This window comes from Nematolebias whitei, chromosome 19 (assembly GCF_014905685.2).
Source record: "Nematolebias whitei isolate Nwh7 chromosome 19, NemWhi1, whole genome shotgun sequence".
Taxonomy (NCBI): Eukaryota; Metazoa; Chordata; class Actinopteri; order Cyprinodontiformes; family Rivulidae; genus Nematolebias; species Nematolebias whitei.
The window spans coordinates 1,905,321-1,921,326 of record NC_056516.1 but is presented as its reverse complement, the minus strand read 5'-3'; the positions used below and the strand labels follow the sequence as shown (position 1 = coordinate 1,921,326).

At 43.2% G+C, this 16,006-nt stretch overlaps 1 protein-coding gene across 1 annotated transcript in view; it reads right to left on the bottom strand.

Moving 5' to 3' along the window:
* LOC119425253 (collagen alpha-1(IX) chain) overlaps window positions 1–15,097 on the bottom strand; it is a gene marked incomplete at its 3' end in the record, with an annotated part of 47,986 nt that extends 32,889 nt beyond the window's left edge. Inside the window, 2 exon segments of the mRNA XM_037692777.1 lie at window positions 11,205–11,290; window positions 14,986–15,097. Of these exon segments, the coding sequence (XP_037548705.1) occupies window positions 11,205–11,290; window positions 14,986–15,014 (115 nt within the window).
* Window positions 15,098–16,006: the final 909 nt, after the last annotated feature.

The following is a 16,006-nucleotide window of genomic DNA, read 5'->3' as shown; positions in this document are numbered from 1 at the left end:
CCTACACTGAATGTGTTGTTATTGGAATAGTGATGGTGTTGATGAGCTTTTAAGAGACTTTTAAGAGAGATTTAAGAGACTGAGCTGAATACAGCTCCTCAGACTGAGGAAGTCTCTCGGATGAGAGACAAAACGTTTCTATATTTTTTTGTTGATTCGCTTTGTTTTGTTTTTTTGAATGTCCAGAGGACCAGATTTAACTTTTTTAGATTTTTCTACCTGGGTTATTGAGCATGCATCAGGACAGCTCCCATATAGCTTTTTCTTCAGCCATTCAGGAGCCAGTGAGGCCTGGAGCTTAAAGGGCTATGCCTATACTCATAGAATCTGGGGTTACAGTACGTAACCAACGTTCTATTTTGTATAGGCTTCGCCCTTTAAGGCCCTCGCTAGTGGGTTTAAAGGCGAAGCATGATGTATTCTGTGCCTCACTGGGTCCGTTCAGACACCATATGAAGAACCCACCTGCAGCATAAAACATTTCATCACTCAGCCCTCCATGTGCGTAATTACGCGCTGCATGATTACGCACACCATGCACAGATGCGCGCTGCGTAATTTACACGTTCCGTGTACATGGGCGCCCCAAGAGAAAAGTTTTCGACGGGGAAAAGGGGAGAGGCTGAAAACATTGAACAGAGCAGATCAACAGCTCTTCAATATGAACAGATTAATAATAAATGAACTGATTAGTAATCAAATGAACTGATTGGTAACAGTAGTCATGAACTGATTAGTAACATTAGAACAAGATCAACAGTCACAAACTTGTGACAGATAATAAATATCTCACACTGTAATTGCATGCAGTCAGATGTGAGTTTAAACAAAATTCCATGAAAACAATAAGATTCATTCTGTTAAGGCGCTGAGAACAGAATGCGCCATGGAACGAGCCGACACATCACGCAGATAGAAGCAAATAAATGAGCAGGCGATGACCACACGGTCGCAGTGCAAATATCCTACATTGTCATACCATTATGCAAGGCTGTCGAGGATGCGATTCCTCTGGTCAAGTGCGCCCTGAGATTGTCAGGGGGCTCTAAACCTGATGCTCTGTAAGCTTCAGAAATGGCCTCACACAGCCAGTGTGACAGGTGCTGGGTGGATAACGAGTGACCTGCAGAGGCGTCTCTATAATGCACAAACAAACGTTGAGTCTGACGCAGTGTGGCCGTGCATGCTACGTAACATGCCAACGCATGCACAGGGAAGAGGCGATGAAAAAATTATTCTTCTTCTGATTTGCGGGGAGGGGGGAAAACCTCTAACGTTATCATTCTCGATTTAAATGAGCTTGTGATGTTTTTAGGCATGAACGCTGGGTTAGGTCTCAGATCAACTGAACTGCCATCAGCTTGAATCCTGAGGAATGACGGCGCAACAGAGAGGGCAGATAAATCCCTCACTCTCTTCGCAGATGTCAAAGTCAACAACAGGGCTGTTTTAAGTGACAATAACTTAATCGAAACCTGATCTAACGGCTCGAAAGGAGCTTTGATCAGGGCTCGCAGAACCATCGTTAAGTCCCACTGTGGAGCTAGTGGACATGACACCAGTCTGTGCCTCTGAACACCTTTTAGAAAATGCTTCATCAGCGGGTGATTAAAAACTGTTCGGACACCAAAGCCTTCATGACAGGAAGAGATGGCTGTAGCATACGTTTTAATTGTGCTGAATGCCAGATTTCTGTCCATCAGATGTTACAGAAAGGACAGCACGCCACCTAGTGTGCACGAGATAGCCTCTACACCTTTCTCTGTACACCAGCGTTGAAAAGCTGTCCACTTTGATGTGTACACGTTGATGTGTTCCCTCAGTGAGGACTGAACTAGGCAAAAGGGCCTTCTCCTACTCCGCTCCTGTTTCCTGGAATATCTTACAAAAATATTTGAAGCTCTCGAACTTGACCTCTCTAAGTGGCTTTAATGATCTGTTGGACTCCTGGCAGGGACCAATGCAGACATGTTCCTGCTTTTAGTTTTCTACATTCACCTTAGAATCTAGCTGTTTTTGTTACCTTTTTTTAGCCATCCTATTTGTTTAAAAAAAATGGAATATGACTTTTTACAACTGTTTATTGTTGTCGCTGTTGTCCATTGTTGTCATTGTAGTGGACTAGGCCTGATGTCGAAAACTTGACCTTAGGCACCTTGTGGGACAGAAACTGTCATTTCATTGATTTGAATCCAGAAATACAGGTTCACCCATCCTGAGACTTTCTTTCTTGAAAATTCAAGTGAAAGAACACTCTTTTTATTATCATTACTATTTTACAAACGTTGATAATCAAAGTGTTTTAGTTCAAACCATTTTAGATGTTGCAGTGAACTAATCATTTTTAATTAACTGTGAAAACAGTAACAATGATTTTTTAATCCTCATGCAAAGTTAGAATTCATGTTAAGGCCTGTTACAGAGTAATTATGCATTTTCTGACTTTCTGTCTTTGAATGAGCAGTGTACGTTTGTTCCAAGGTCGGAGCCGAAGCAGACAAGTGTTGGAACAACTGTCTTGTTTTAAATCCTCTCAGACGTAAACAGAGAAGTTGGCACCTGTTTCTCCAAACTCGCCCAAACATTTCTCTCGCCTGTCTAAAAATGAATTTCAATCTGTTCCATAACATTCTTGCTGTTTTCTGACTTCTAGTAACCTTTTACGTCACAAAACACACCCCTGTCTGGTCGACATTGACCAATAAGAAAACTCCCAAATGAACCGGAAATAGAGCCCTTTAAAATGTCGGTACTTCCTAGTTCTCTCGGTTCTGTGAGTTGCCGTTGGAGTCGGGCTGGAGAGTTTGCAGCTCCAGTCGTTTGGGAGAACAGAAGTCCAGCCATGATAAGGCTCTTCCGAGATCGGGATTATAACATCTTCCACCTCTGAGTGGAACTCGGACGGACTCCACTCATGTGAAGTCCACTTGTTGAGGTGAACTGTTGTTGACGAAGTCGCGTCACCACTCCGGATATATCTCTGCCATCCTACGGAGACGCTGAAAGGTAGCGTTAACTGGAGCTCCTCTTCCGCTGATTCATCTTCAGAGAGGTAATGAGTCTAGTCCACTACCGAGCGTACCGAGGAAAGCTGGGTCGGATGGAGGGTGTCGTCCTGTCAACACTTTTCACTCATACACACCACATTCTCCCTCATCCATCTTTCACTCCCACTAAACTTCATCTTTCCATCTTTAAAAATTCTTCTATCAAGTAGAAATCATTGACAGATATTTTAGAAATGTCTGTGTAAAGTGCTCATCCACCGCCATGTGGATAATCAATCACTTGTATAGCTCGCTAAAATCAGCCATGTTGTTATTTTCATATTTTGCCAAATTAATGTAAATGTTTGATGTTAAACTTTGATTCTGTAAATAAATGACCACATTCATTTTGATGGGTCAAAGATAAATAACGTCTCACGTTACATTTTATTAAATTCAATGCACGTTTATATTCAGTCCAGAAAAATGAAAGAATCCGTTTTAATCAGGTGAATATCTCAGGATATGTTCATCTACATCATCATTCTTTGTTGAAATCAGGTCTCTCTTGTAAATGAGTCCTCGAGGCTCAATGGGATTTACCTGTCTAAATAAAGGTTGAAAAAAATGTACAGCACTGTGATGGAGGCAGCGCGTGAATCCTGGATTGTGCACACTACTTCTTGAGAGAGACCCATCTTCTCTAAGCGGATCTGCTCAGCAGCCAGACCCAAAGGTGCTGGCCTATTTCTGGGTGACTCCTGATCGCTCCTCCCACCTGGAGGAGAGCATCGTCCCTCCATGGCAGTTTCCACGGACGACCCGATAACAGACGTCGCAGGATTGGAAACCACAGGGCGCTCACACGCTCGGGGGCTATCAGAATGGCAGACAGTTCTTCCTCCCGAACTCAGTTCAGAAACCATGATATTAGAGAGACTGGGGAAATGCATAAAGGAGCATTTTGGGCCGCGGACTGTGGGCAAACGCGTCCACTCCTAATGGTGGATCGTCCCGTGGGCTCAGTGAGAACCATAGTTGGCACTGGGTGTTCTCCCATGTGGCAAATAGGTCCACTTCTGCTCTGCCAAATTTCTCCCAAATCCAAGAAATCAGCTCGGGATGGAGACTCCAGTCCCCGTGGCGCGGACCGCCCCTGGACATTATGTCCGCTCCTCTGTTCAGGACGCCGGGGATGTACACTGCACTGATAAAGAGCAGGTTTTTGTGTACCCAACACAGCAGCTGTCTCACAATGTGTAACATTTGGGCTGAGCGCACGCCCCCCTGCCGGTTTATGTAAGCAGCAGTTACTTTGTTGTCTGTGTGAATCAGAACATGCTGATTCTGTAACACAGGAGCAAAATGTTGGATCACATTCAAAACCGTGAGACATCCCAAAACATTTATGTGAGCTGATGTGTGAGGTGGCCACAATGCCCCCACCGCCTGAGACAGGCACGTTCCTCCCCAACCTGACAGGGACGCGTCTGTGAAAACTGAGACGTGTGACGTAGGTTTGCTGACAGGGTCTCCCTCTGACAGAGTGAGAGGATTTCCCCAATGTTTCAGGTCGGTTCCGACGGAGGGGGGCACAGAAATCATCCGCCTCTTCTGCCTTCCTGGATCTATGTGCAGACGAGCGAACCACCTCTGGAGGCATCTCATGTGAAATAAGCCCAACAGAACCACCGCATGAGCTGACGACATTGTTCCTAATAGTTTCATGATGGAGACAGCTGTCACTACTATGCCGGGCTTTACGTGGCGGAGCAGGTCTTTTAGAGTTTCGGCTCTCGTTTGTGATAAACGGGCCCTCATAGTGACTGAGTTTAGATCCACTCCCAGATAAATGATTATCTGGGTCAGGAGAACCGAGCTTTTCTCCCAGTTTATGGCGAAGCCCAGATTTAACAGGTGTGATGTCAGCGCTTTGGTTTGTGCCATTGCTTTCTGCCTGGATCGGGTCAGCAACAGCAGATCGTCCAGGTAAAACAAAATTCTCATCCCTGCTCTGTGTAGCGGCTGTAGGGCCATCTCCATGCTTTTTGAAAATATGCGTGGTTCAAGGGAGTAACCGAACGGGAGCCTGTTGTATTGGTACTGGGTCCCTTGGAAGGAGAAGCGCAGGAACTTTCTGTGCTTTGGAATGATTGGAATGTGAAAATAGGCGTCTTTGAGATAGATGGAGGTAAACCAGTCGCTTTGGTGAATGCTGTTTAACAGCTGTCTGGTCGTCAACAAGTGAAACTGTCTCTTCATGATCGACTTGTTGAAAATGGATAAATCTAAGATGGGTTTCATCCCTCCGGTCCATTTCGGAACCAGGAAGTAACGTGAGTAAAACCCTGTGTTTTCCTCTCCGTTAGGAACTCTAAAAATTACATTTTTTACCAGTAGTTCCTAAACTTCTGCATGAAGGGACGAGATCTGTTCTGAAGTTGACAGAACCGTCTCTATAATCCCTCTGAATGGTGGAGGTTGAGCTGCAAACTGCAGCGTGTAACCCTTGCTGATAAGACGGTCCATCCAACTGTTCAGGGAGCACGCTCATTGCCACTCCGTGTAACGCTTTGGGAGTGGGCATGCGTTTTTGTGTTGCGTCATGTCTTTTACAGACACCAGCCAAGTCAAGGCCTCCACCGCCGTCATGTGCTATGGAGACGTGCTCCAAGCGACCCAAGGGGAGGCCTTTTCGAAACGGGGCTGGAAGCGCCTTTGTGCCACGCTCAGGCTATGGGCTCGCATTAGGGTTGATGTGAGCTAACGTGCGCTGAGAGGAGGCGTGCACGTGCTGGTTGCCGGGATGAGAAGGGCTGTTCTCTGGCAGGAGGGGCTGGCGGCGAAGCGGGGCGGGAGGACGCTGCTGCAGCTGTGGAGTGTCTCTGCTCGTTGGCCACAATGATCCCTCCAGCGGGCTGGGGGGGGGGGGGGGGCAGGAGGAGGAGTGCAGCTTCATCAGGTGGCACACAGGCTCTGACACCTCCTCCGACTTCTTCGATTTTCTTCTTTCGATTTTCTGTTGTATCACTGAGCTATAACTGTAGGAATAATGTAGGTGGCACTGTGGAGGCTATTGGCCACTTATCATGGATACCTGTTCAAGGGGCGGATAATGATCGATCATAGTGATTTTGGTACACCTCGGTTCAAAACTGTGGAATTTAGAGCCAAACGTATGGCGACGGCGTTACGTCTTACTTCACCACGCCATGCCGCCCACGTGCTCCACTCAAAACTGTCAGTGCTGGAAAGCAAGTTACACCAACATGTATTTGGTCACTGGACACACTATCATGCTGATCAGGTAACAGGGGTCAGATAGGGATCGTTCAACGTAGAACTTTATACTTCCTGTTGTCAGGGGGCATGTCTTAAGTAATGTCATGATTTTACCATTCATCTTGCAGGGGATCGGATGTGGATCAATCACTGAAGGTTTGATGTCTCAGACAGTTTTCTTGTAGGAGCTATTAGCGTTTCGTTTTTCATGACAAGATGTCAAACATTGAGGTCTGGCCCCACCCCTTCAGCATGCTCCGAAACAAACCATTTAGATAGCTCTGCGTCCCCCATGCCTTTTGACCAAAATGGTCAATTTTGAAACTGATTGAGCAAAATCCCTAGGAGGAGTTCGTTCACATGCGGAGGCTGTAAACCGCCAAAAAGGTGTGCAAATTGGGCTGGCATTCCAAAATGGCCGCCTTCCTGTTTATCGTACAATGTTGGTGCCAGAGGGTTTTCTGTGCATCTTGGGAAATTGGACAAGCGTATCAAATTTCATGTTTCTACGACAAACTAAGGTTAATTCGGAGGGTATTTTGAAAATTTTTAGGTGGCGCTCTTGAGCCGTTTCTGTTACGATTTTTGCCACGCCCTTAAAATACGTAATTTTTCACCAGTCCTGATGATATGCCAAATTTGGTGACTTTTGAGATATGTTAAGGCCCCCAAAACGCCGATTCATTTGGCGGAAAAAATTGCAGCTCGGGCCTGAACAGAGCAATTACAATAGGCCTTAGCAGCACTTAGATGCTCAGGCCTAACAAAATGTGACCTCAGTCATGTTAAGTCCAATGTTTTGTTACCTGTTCCAGCTTTGAGCCAAGTTTCTGCTGTGAAGTAAGGCAGAGTTTAGAGCTCCAAAGAGAGCTGATTTCTCATCTGCTTAGCCAAATTTTTAAAAATGTATTTTTTAGCAGATTTTACTAATTTTGTCTGTGTTGTACAACATCCGTTTCCAAAGCTGAAGTACAATGTAGTCACACATTTGCGAATCAAAGCTGTGTGATGAAATACAGGACTAATATTTTGACTTCAAAGTTTATCCATTGGCTCTTCTAATAAATACACCAGCTATAATAGGAGAAATTAATGTTTTTTTTATTTTATTTGATGCAATCTATTAGGATGAAATTCAATATTTGATAGAAATTAAAACATTTTACTTAGTCTTACTGTCAATACTTTACATGGTATAATTTTTCATGATGGAAGGCAGGTCAAATTTTTCTTTGCCAATGATAAACAGCAAAATCTGTTAAGTTTCAGAGTTTTCTTGGTAAAAATGACAAACGACAACAAACTGCCTTTGTTGGACTGTTTGATTCAGATGGAAAGAGAGGACAGTCTCAACATTGAAGTTGACAGAAAACCAATCCACACAGACCAGTATCTTCTGTTTGACTCCCACCATCCACTGGAACACAAACTCTCTGTCATCAGAACTTTACAACATCGGGCCGAGCACGTCCCCACGAAGGCAAAAGGGAAGGAAAAGGAACAGAAACACATTCAAGAAGCTCTTCAAACATGTGGATATCCTAACTGGGCTTTTGTCAAGTCGGCAAGGAAATCTACAAAACACACTAATAAACAAAAAAAAAAGAGAACAACAGATGTAAAAATATTGTCATCCCTTATGTTGCTGGAGTATCAGAGAAATTCAGAAGGATCTTCAACAAACACAACATCCCAGTACATTTCAAACCCAGCAGGACTCTCAGACAGAGGCTGGTCCACCCTAAAGACAAAACACCCATACACAAACAGAGTGGTGTAGTGTATGCAGTCCAGTGCAGCGAGGACTGTCCAGACCTCTACATTGGAGAAACTAAACAGCTTCTTCACAGACGCATGGCTCAACACAGGAGAGGTACTTCCTCAGGACAAGATTCAGCTGTTCACCTCCACCTCACAGATAAGGGACACTCTTTTGAGGACCAAAATGTGCACATTTCGGACCGAGAACACAGATGGTTTGAGAGGGGGGTGAAGGAAGCAATTTAGGTAAAAAGAGAAAAGCCGTCTCTTAACAGAGGAGGAGGCCTCAGATTTCCACTTTCAAAAACCTATAATGCAACTTTAAAACAGATTCCCAGCCGGTTTTCACACCTGATGGGAACAGAGGGGCCTCGTCTGTGAATTAGATGAACAAAGACCTACTGTTTAGGTGTTTAGGTGTGAATTGCTAATCTACATATGTGTGTGTGTCTTATCTCAGTCAGCCTTATAACCTGAATCCCTCACTTCACTGCTCTTTGAATTGAGAAAGCTCCTCTGATGAGGAGCGAAACGTCTTCTGTTACAAATAAAGTCCAGTTGTTTTTGTATTGAACGTTTTTTGAATTCATCATGTCCTGGATGACTGAGAATCTCCACCAGCATCTTGGTAAAAATCAGATTCAGAGACGTCTCAGAACACAGCACTGCTCTTGAGTCCATCACATGGAGTTGTGAAAGGGTGGAAACCCTTCATGAAACACGCATGTTGACAGCCAGGGGGGCTCCCCAGTTTTTAACCCGAGTCAGCTCATTTGCAGCCATCAACCTGAAGACAACACATCTGGAAGCTGTTTCCATGTCTCACATAAATTGCTGAGAAATGAGATAAAGTGGTGAGATGGTATTTATAATCCTGCTACACTTTAAAAACTGAGCGCACATGCAAACCTCAGGTTGTTAAAGTTCCTGCCTGCTGCAGCAGTTCGCTCAGAAAACCAGTCATTAGTGCAACGAGGTGGAGATGAACGGACGGTCCATGTGGTCACAGATGTCTGCTGTGATAATGAGGTGAACTCCACAGAGATGTATGTGGCCCCCACTGTGTGCTCAGGTTTGACTTTGCTGCTTTTCAGAATGGGTCTGCTGTGATTATCAGAGAGATTTACTCTGATGTGATGTTCTGACACAGAGCAGCTCAGTGTCTTTGCTCTTTCTGCTCTGATGTAGTCCAATAAAGAATGACAAAGTGAACGTGGGTGTATGAGGGGTTGAAACGAGCTCTTCTTTTCATAGTACCAGTGATGAGTGTGCAATATAAGGTTGCATGAGACAGCGTAGTAGTGTGTGAGAGAGATGTAAGTGTGTGTGTGTGTGGGCGTGCGTGCGTGCGTGTGTGTGTGTGTGTGACCGAGTTCGTAGTAGTGTGTGAGAGAGAAAAAACAGTTTAAGTCCTACATGGCACCTCGTAGATCTCAGTTTTGTACCACCTATTAAAATACTGTTCTCCAGGTACCGTGATGTGGCAGACTAATGTTACAGTTTGTGTTAATACTTTTTGTTCCCAATCACGGAGGAAAGGGGGGGGGGGGGGGGTAAATATCCTGCATCCATCCATCTGTCTCTGCAGTTTGTGAGCATGATATCTTGAAAAGTCAGTGAAGTACTGTCTTCCATTTTGGTATGCTGCAGCATCCAGGCGTAAGAAAGTATCCTATGCCTTCAAGTTTTTATATTGCTTAAAAGTGTATTTTCCTGAAATGATTTGGGTGATTGAAGATTAATTTATGAGGGCCAAGGTCATCCCCTGGCTCCTCCATTGCACCTGGTGGTGGAAAAAATTGCTCCCTCCACTCTCCAGGATCAGTCACGCTGTATCCATCCATCCATCCATCCATTATCTTTACCCGTTTATTCCATTTTGGGTCACGGGGGTCGCTGGTGCCCATGTCCAGCAATCACTGTGCGAGGGGCGGGGTACACCCTGGACAGGTCTCCAGTCCATCACAGGGACACATAGAGACAAACGAGACAAACAAGCATTCCCTCTCTCACTCACACCTAGGGACAATTTAGAGTTACCATCAGTCTAACATGCATGTTTTTGGTCTGTGGGAGGAAACCGGAGTACACGGAGAAAACCCACGCATGCACGGAGAGAACATGCAAACTCCACCCAGAAAGGCCCCTGGACCGGGGTTTGAACCAGGGACCTGCTCGCTGAGAGGCAGCAGCTCTACCAGTTGCGCCACCGTGCTGCCCGCATCAAAAACATTAACATTAAATTACATTCCCATTCAGTTCTAGTCCAGAAAAACACTTATTTCAAAAATGCAAACATTCACTAACCAGATCCCTCATTGACAGAGGACATCAGTGTACTGGTTATTAAACTTGTAGTAAAACCTTTTAAACTGACATAAATGTGCAAAGTGACCATCAAGATACAAAAGCTCACTTAATGCTGGTTAGAAACTGTGGTTGAAGATGTCATGATTCTTATCTTTCTTTACTGCTAACACCAGGACCACATTTACTGAAGTCTTCCTCTAGCTTGTGCCAAGTGAACATGAAGGTGACATAATGCCAATCATTTATCTCGTGGTTTCACAGTTTTTGCTGCTAGTAGGTCCTACAGACTCCTGGATGCTGCTTAAGTAGCCACAAGCACATCAAGAAACCTCATGAGGGAGTTGTTCCTTTCCACCGTTGCCTTCATTCTTTCTCAAGATGAGTCTGCGATGAAGTTAGACTCAAAGCAGTCTGCTCCTCAGATAAATAATGTTATTAACTTACTTTTATAGATAATTCAAGCCTGCAACTTGCTGGAGCATATTTTTTGCTCTCTCTCTTTTAGTTTTATATCACAGTTCAGCTTATATTACTAGTTAATAGAACATTCCTTCTGGATACTACTGCAGGGATTCTGAGAGCCGTGAGATGCTTTTGTTTCATTTTTATTACATCTCTTCTATTTACTTTTCTTTTTATATGTTTTTTTATATGATTGTCTACTGTTGTCTGTGCCTCATCTGTGTTCTGTTTAAAACAGGTCTCTCTTTTAAATGAGTCCTCGAGGCTCAATGAGACTAACCTGTAGAAATAAAGGTTGAATGAATATATTAAAAAAATAATTATAATAACCCACCAGTGGTATTTGTAGCACTTTTAAGAACGATGTGTGTGAGGAGTCAGTGATGGTGTAGTGTGACTTACGTCCAAGAGACGGAGAAAAGACGAGGAACAGAAGAGCCAAACACAAAGAGGAGTACGTCAACAGTTCTGGATGGTGGGGTCGCTCCCTGTTGAGGAACATTAATAAAAATCAAAGTTCAGTGACATGTCTCATTCTGTTTGACATTTTATTTTTTGATTTAGTCAGTACAATACCACACAGATGACATGCAGCACTCAGCTGCTATCCTTAAAACTCACCATCATCACATAAAAACATCTAACTTATATCATTGTTTAACGTCATCTGATGTTCGATTCCTCATAAAGTTTAAACTATATTTTTGTATAAATAGAACAGTGGTCAGTCATGTATTGTGATAAGGAAGAACCAGTCACTGACTCTATTTTAATAAAAGCTTACATTTACTCAAACTCGTATATTAGAGATTTTTTTCATCTCTTTCTTTTGGCTGTTCTCTTCCTCAGGGGTCGCCACAGTGAGTATGACGATTTAGCGCCTGTTTTACGGATGCCCTCCCTGATGCAATCACAGACCACAGAGCTACCACATCCCTCTGTGTGGAGCAGACTGCTGTGGTAGAGGCCATCTAGGGCACCAAGGGGAGCAGATGCTCAAGGGTCCAGAGTGGGGCAAATGAGGGTGAAGGCAGGTGTGGGTGCTTCACCTTTACCTCCCACATTTTGATTTTACAAGCAAAGGGATTCAAACCCACAACCTTCTGATCCTATACTTGTTTGTCGAACCTCTGTGCCACCACTCCCCAGTCCAAACTTACGTATTAAAAATGATTTAGTCATATTTACATTTGAAATCAAGCTATATAAAATAAATTGCTAAGGATCATTGTAATCCCACAGCATCTTTTTTCTTCACAATATATTTTGTGATAGTCTCTTTACATTTTTAGCTCACAACACTAACAGAAAACACTGCACTTTGCTTAAATATATAAATCAATTAATTCATGAAATAAAACCAGATCATTCGTTGAAGGAATGAATAACACTTGCGACCTTTCTTTCTAGTTTAAACTGTGATCATCTTGTGTTGGGAAATGACACAATGAAAATCTTATGTTGTTGCAAGACGTCACACTCTGTGTTGGAATGACTCTCAGCCACTCCAACTTCAAATTTTTGCTTGATATCTGTAAAACTGATCAAGGTACAGCTCATTTTGTGTTCACTTTGTGTTAGCTGATGGATGATCAATGGTACTGAAATATTTTGCTAACAGACAAGGCTGATTCCAACACTGAATTGAAGATCAAGATCAAATTGTAGCATATTGTCTATTTCGATTTCTGTGTTTCTATTTCTAAAATTGAGCGAGTTAAAGATATTATGCTGTCATAAGGTCAATTGGCTGTGGCAGCCATCTTGAATTCGGTTGAGTCCAAAAGTTAATCAACTGTAGACATCAACCCATTGACTAATTTCTGAAAGTCTTGTTAAATTTTGTTCCATGGTTCATGAAATGCTATGGTAACGGGCAGACACATGCAAAAAAAAAAAAAAAAACAGTATTGTCTGCTTTCACTTTTTAAATGACTTTAAACCCACTTGGAGGCTCACTTCACAATGACAACATAAGAACAAGTCAATCAGTTGAAAAACTACGCTGAGTCTAGCTGGTAAAATGGCTTCTTCTTGGCTGGTAAGGGCCAAAACCTCAAAGAAAGTCACTGAAAAGAAAGACTGTCTACTGAAAGCAATAAAAGCAACAGGAGTACAACAAAAAAATGTTAAATTGTGTCATCTGGACCAGTTTCTTTAAGTGAGAAACGTTTCGTCCCCCATCCAGAGGACTTCATCAGTCTGCGGTTTGCCAACCAGATCTGTCCCACAGGTAGCCTTCATTGCTGTGCAAACACAAGATTGTTGAGCATGAACTTTAGTGTTTGGAACCATTTTGTCATGACTGTCTCAGAGGAGTTGACAGGGGAGAGGGCGGGCCCGGAGGCCATCTTATCACCAGCAAACGTTTTTTTCCCACTATGGAGTATACTGTCTGTGGAGAATTTTGTTTGTTGGTGGTTCCTCAGATCGAAGAAGTCCTTTGGATGAAGGATAAAGCATCCATCCATCCATCATCCATCCATCCATTCATCCATCCATCCATTATCTTTTACCTGCTTCTTTCTTTTTGGATCACGGGGGTCGCCGGTGCCCATGTCCAGCTATTACTATGCAAGAGGTGGGGGACACCCTGGACAGGTCTCCAGCCCATCACAGGGACACACAGAGACAAACGAGACAAACAACCATTCACTCGCTCTCACCTAGGGACAATTTAGAGTTACCAGTCAGACTAACGTGCATATTTTTGATCTGTGGAAGGAAACCGGAGTACCCGGAGGAAACCGACGCATGCACGGAGAGAACATGCAAACTCCACCCAGAAAGGTCCCCAGACCGGGATTTGAACCAGGGTAACCTGTTCACTGAGAGGCAGCAGCTCTACCAGTTGCACCACCGTGCTGCGAAGGACAAAACATCTCAGCAAACAAAAAGAAACCATCCAGATGACCTGACTGAACATTGTTGGATTTTATACCTGGTTACTGAGCATGAACTTTGGTGCTTAGAACCATTTTGGTATGACTGTCTCAGAGGAGTTGACATGGGAGAGGTCGTGCCCTGTAGGCCATGTTAGCACCAGAAAACATTTTTCCCCCCACTATGGAGTATGCTCAACATTACTTAACATCAGCAACACAACTTAGAATCATATATCATAATAACTGATTATTACAGGAGCTAACTGACTTTTGCTTACACAGAATATGTTACAACTCATTTTTTACAGATACTGAGCAAAAACGTGTTGTAGCAGTAGGTGAAGGTCAACACAAGACAATTCTAACTAATCATTCAACGTGTGTTTGAATGTTTGGCATGCAAAGCAGCAGGCAATAAGCAATACTTTAAGGAATCCCTGGCCTTTATTCATAACAAAAGATCTGTTCAATCATGTCACTATGGGATATAAAACCAATACTCCAAATGAGTATTAATGCTGATTTTACAGCTTGCAAGCAGGTTTTTCTCAGATCTTTTAACAACATTTAAAACCTGTATAAAACCTGTCAGTAAAGCTGTTTCCTTATTATCCAGTAAGATTAAAGGCCTGTGTTAGACCTTTGGCTGCACTCAAACCCTTTAAATGTAACATATGAGGACAAAAAAATCCCCAAATTTGCCTCATCATGTCAGTCAGGTAATAATATGTCACCTGCTTTAACTGCTGAAATGATCCAGTCTTTGATCAGTCCTCCTTTACTTATGCTTTAAACCGACCAACACTCCAGGGAATATCTCTGTCATCTCCTAATGATTTAAAGACCTAAAATGTCTTAAAGGAATGCATGTCACCCACAACCTTTATCAAATTTGGCCAAAGCCTGTCAGCTACTACCACACCAAAGTTTAGCTCAATGTTTGTACAATTGTCAGAGCTTTTGCCATTTTGGGCTGGCAAATGTCAGTTAGCTGTGGTGGCCATTTTTATTGGATTACCTCTAAAACCAGTTAGTAGTGGTAGTAAAGCAGTGGTTCTCAAAATAAGTAGTAGTCAGTTGTATAGTAGTCTTTAAATAGAAACAGGGAAATGCTGAACTGTACAAGAAAACTTGTTTTGTTCAAGTGGGTCAACTCTAGTCATTGTTTGGAGAGATCTTATTGCAATCAGAAGTCCACAAGTGTTTGGGACAGAAGTTTGTTAAATAAAATTTAAACATATTAGTGACAACTGTTAGAAAAATAACCAGGAGTGAAGAGTTCAACATAAGCAATTTACCTTTTCAAGCATGGTCTGGGGAAGGCCATGTTGGTCTGAGGTGAGATGGATGCAGATCGGTCTCAGCTGTGAGATTCTGGATTCAGAAAGAGTCACAGATGTTGAGTTCCCCTGCCTGAAGTCTGTCCTACCTGCTCATAATGAGGACTGATGGAGAGAGCAGCACAGCACAGGATGTTCAAGCATTTTCAGAGGACACATACAAATTTGTTGGATCCCCATTGGACAGGCCGTCAACAGGAGGTGGTGGCTATGTTTTATTACTCAGAGTTAAATGGATACAGAAGCCCACAAGTTTTTACAGGAACAACTGCTTCTTATTTTACAGTCTCTCCTAATGATATGTGTTGACTGTATGTAATTCTGCTAACGTATATTGTTCCCATGAGGAGAAGCAACCCAGTGAGCGATGAAAAGTGGATTTCATGATCCTGTGCACCTACCTGTGTAGCTGAAGGCAGCATGTTGACACCAGGAAAGCCTTGTCATTAACCTGAAGCAGATGAGACGCCCTGTTTATGTCTCCTGCAGTTTCTGGAAATAATCCTACTATGTTTGATCTGCTCTTTAGAAGATCTGAGAACCCAACATGACAACCGTAGGCTGGATTCTGGGAGGAATTAAAGGGCTAGTGTTCCTTGAAGGATTACCTTTCACCTGTCTCCTTTTATGACATTTTTTAACTAAAATGAGAAGGGAATGGAGTTTGTTCAAACCTTGTAAATTACACTGTCTCAGTCTGATGCCATATTGTGAGTTCTTGTGGGATGTGTTAGCACACAGACAATGTGCTGAGGATGATGCTCAGCTACTACTAATGTATACCAGATAATATCTAAATACCTGTCAAACTGACAGCATTGTAGATATTCTTCTGTTGGCTAAGGTGAATTAGCTATGGTGGACTGCCATAGATGGCAGTGGGATGTACACCCATTGAAAACTTTCTGAAAGTTTCTGTAAAATCTATTCTGTGTCGTGACTCGAGAAACCCAGATGGAGCGAAACCAGAAAAGACAAG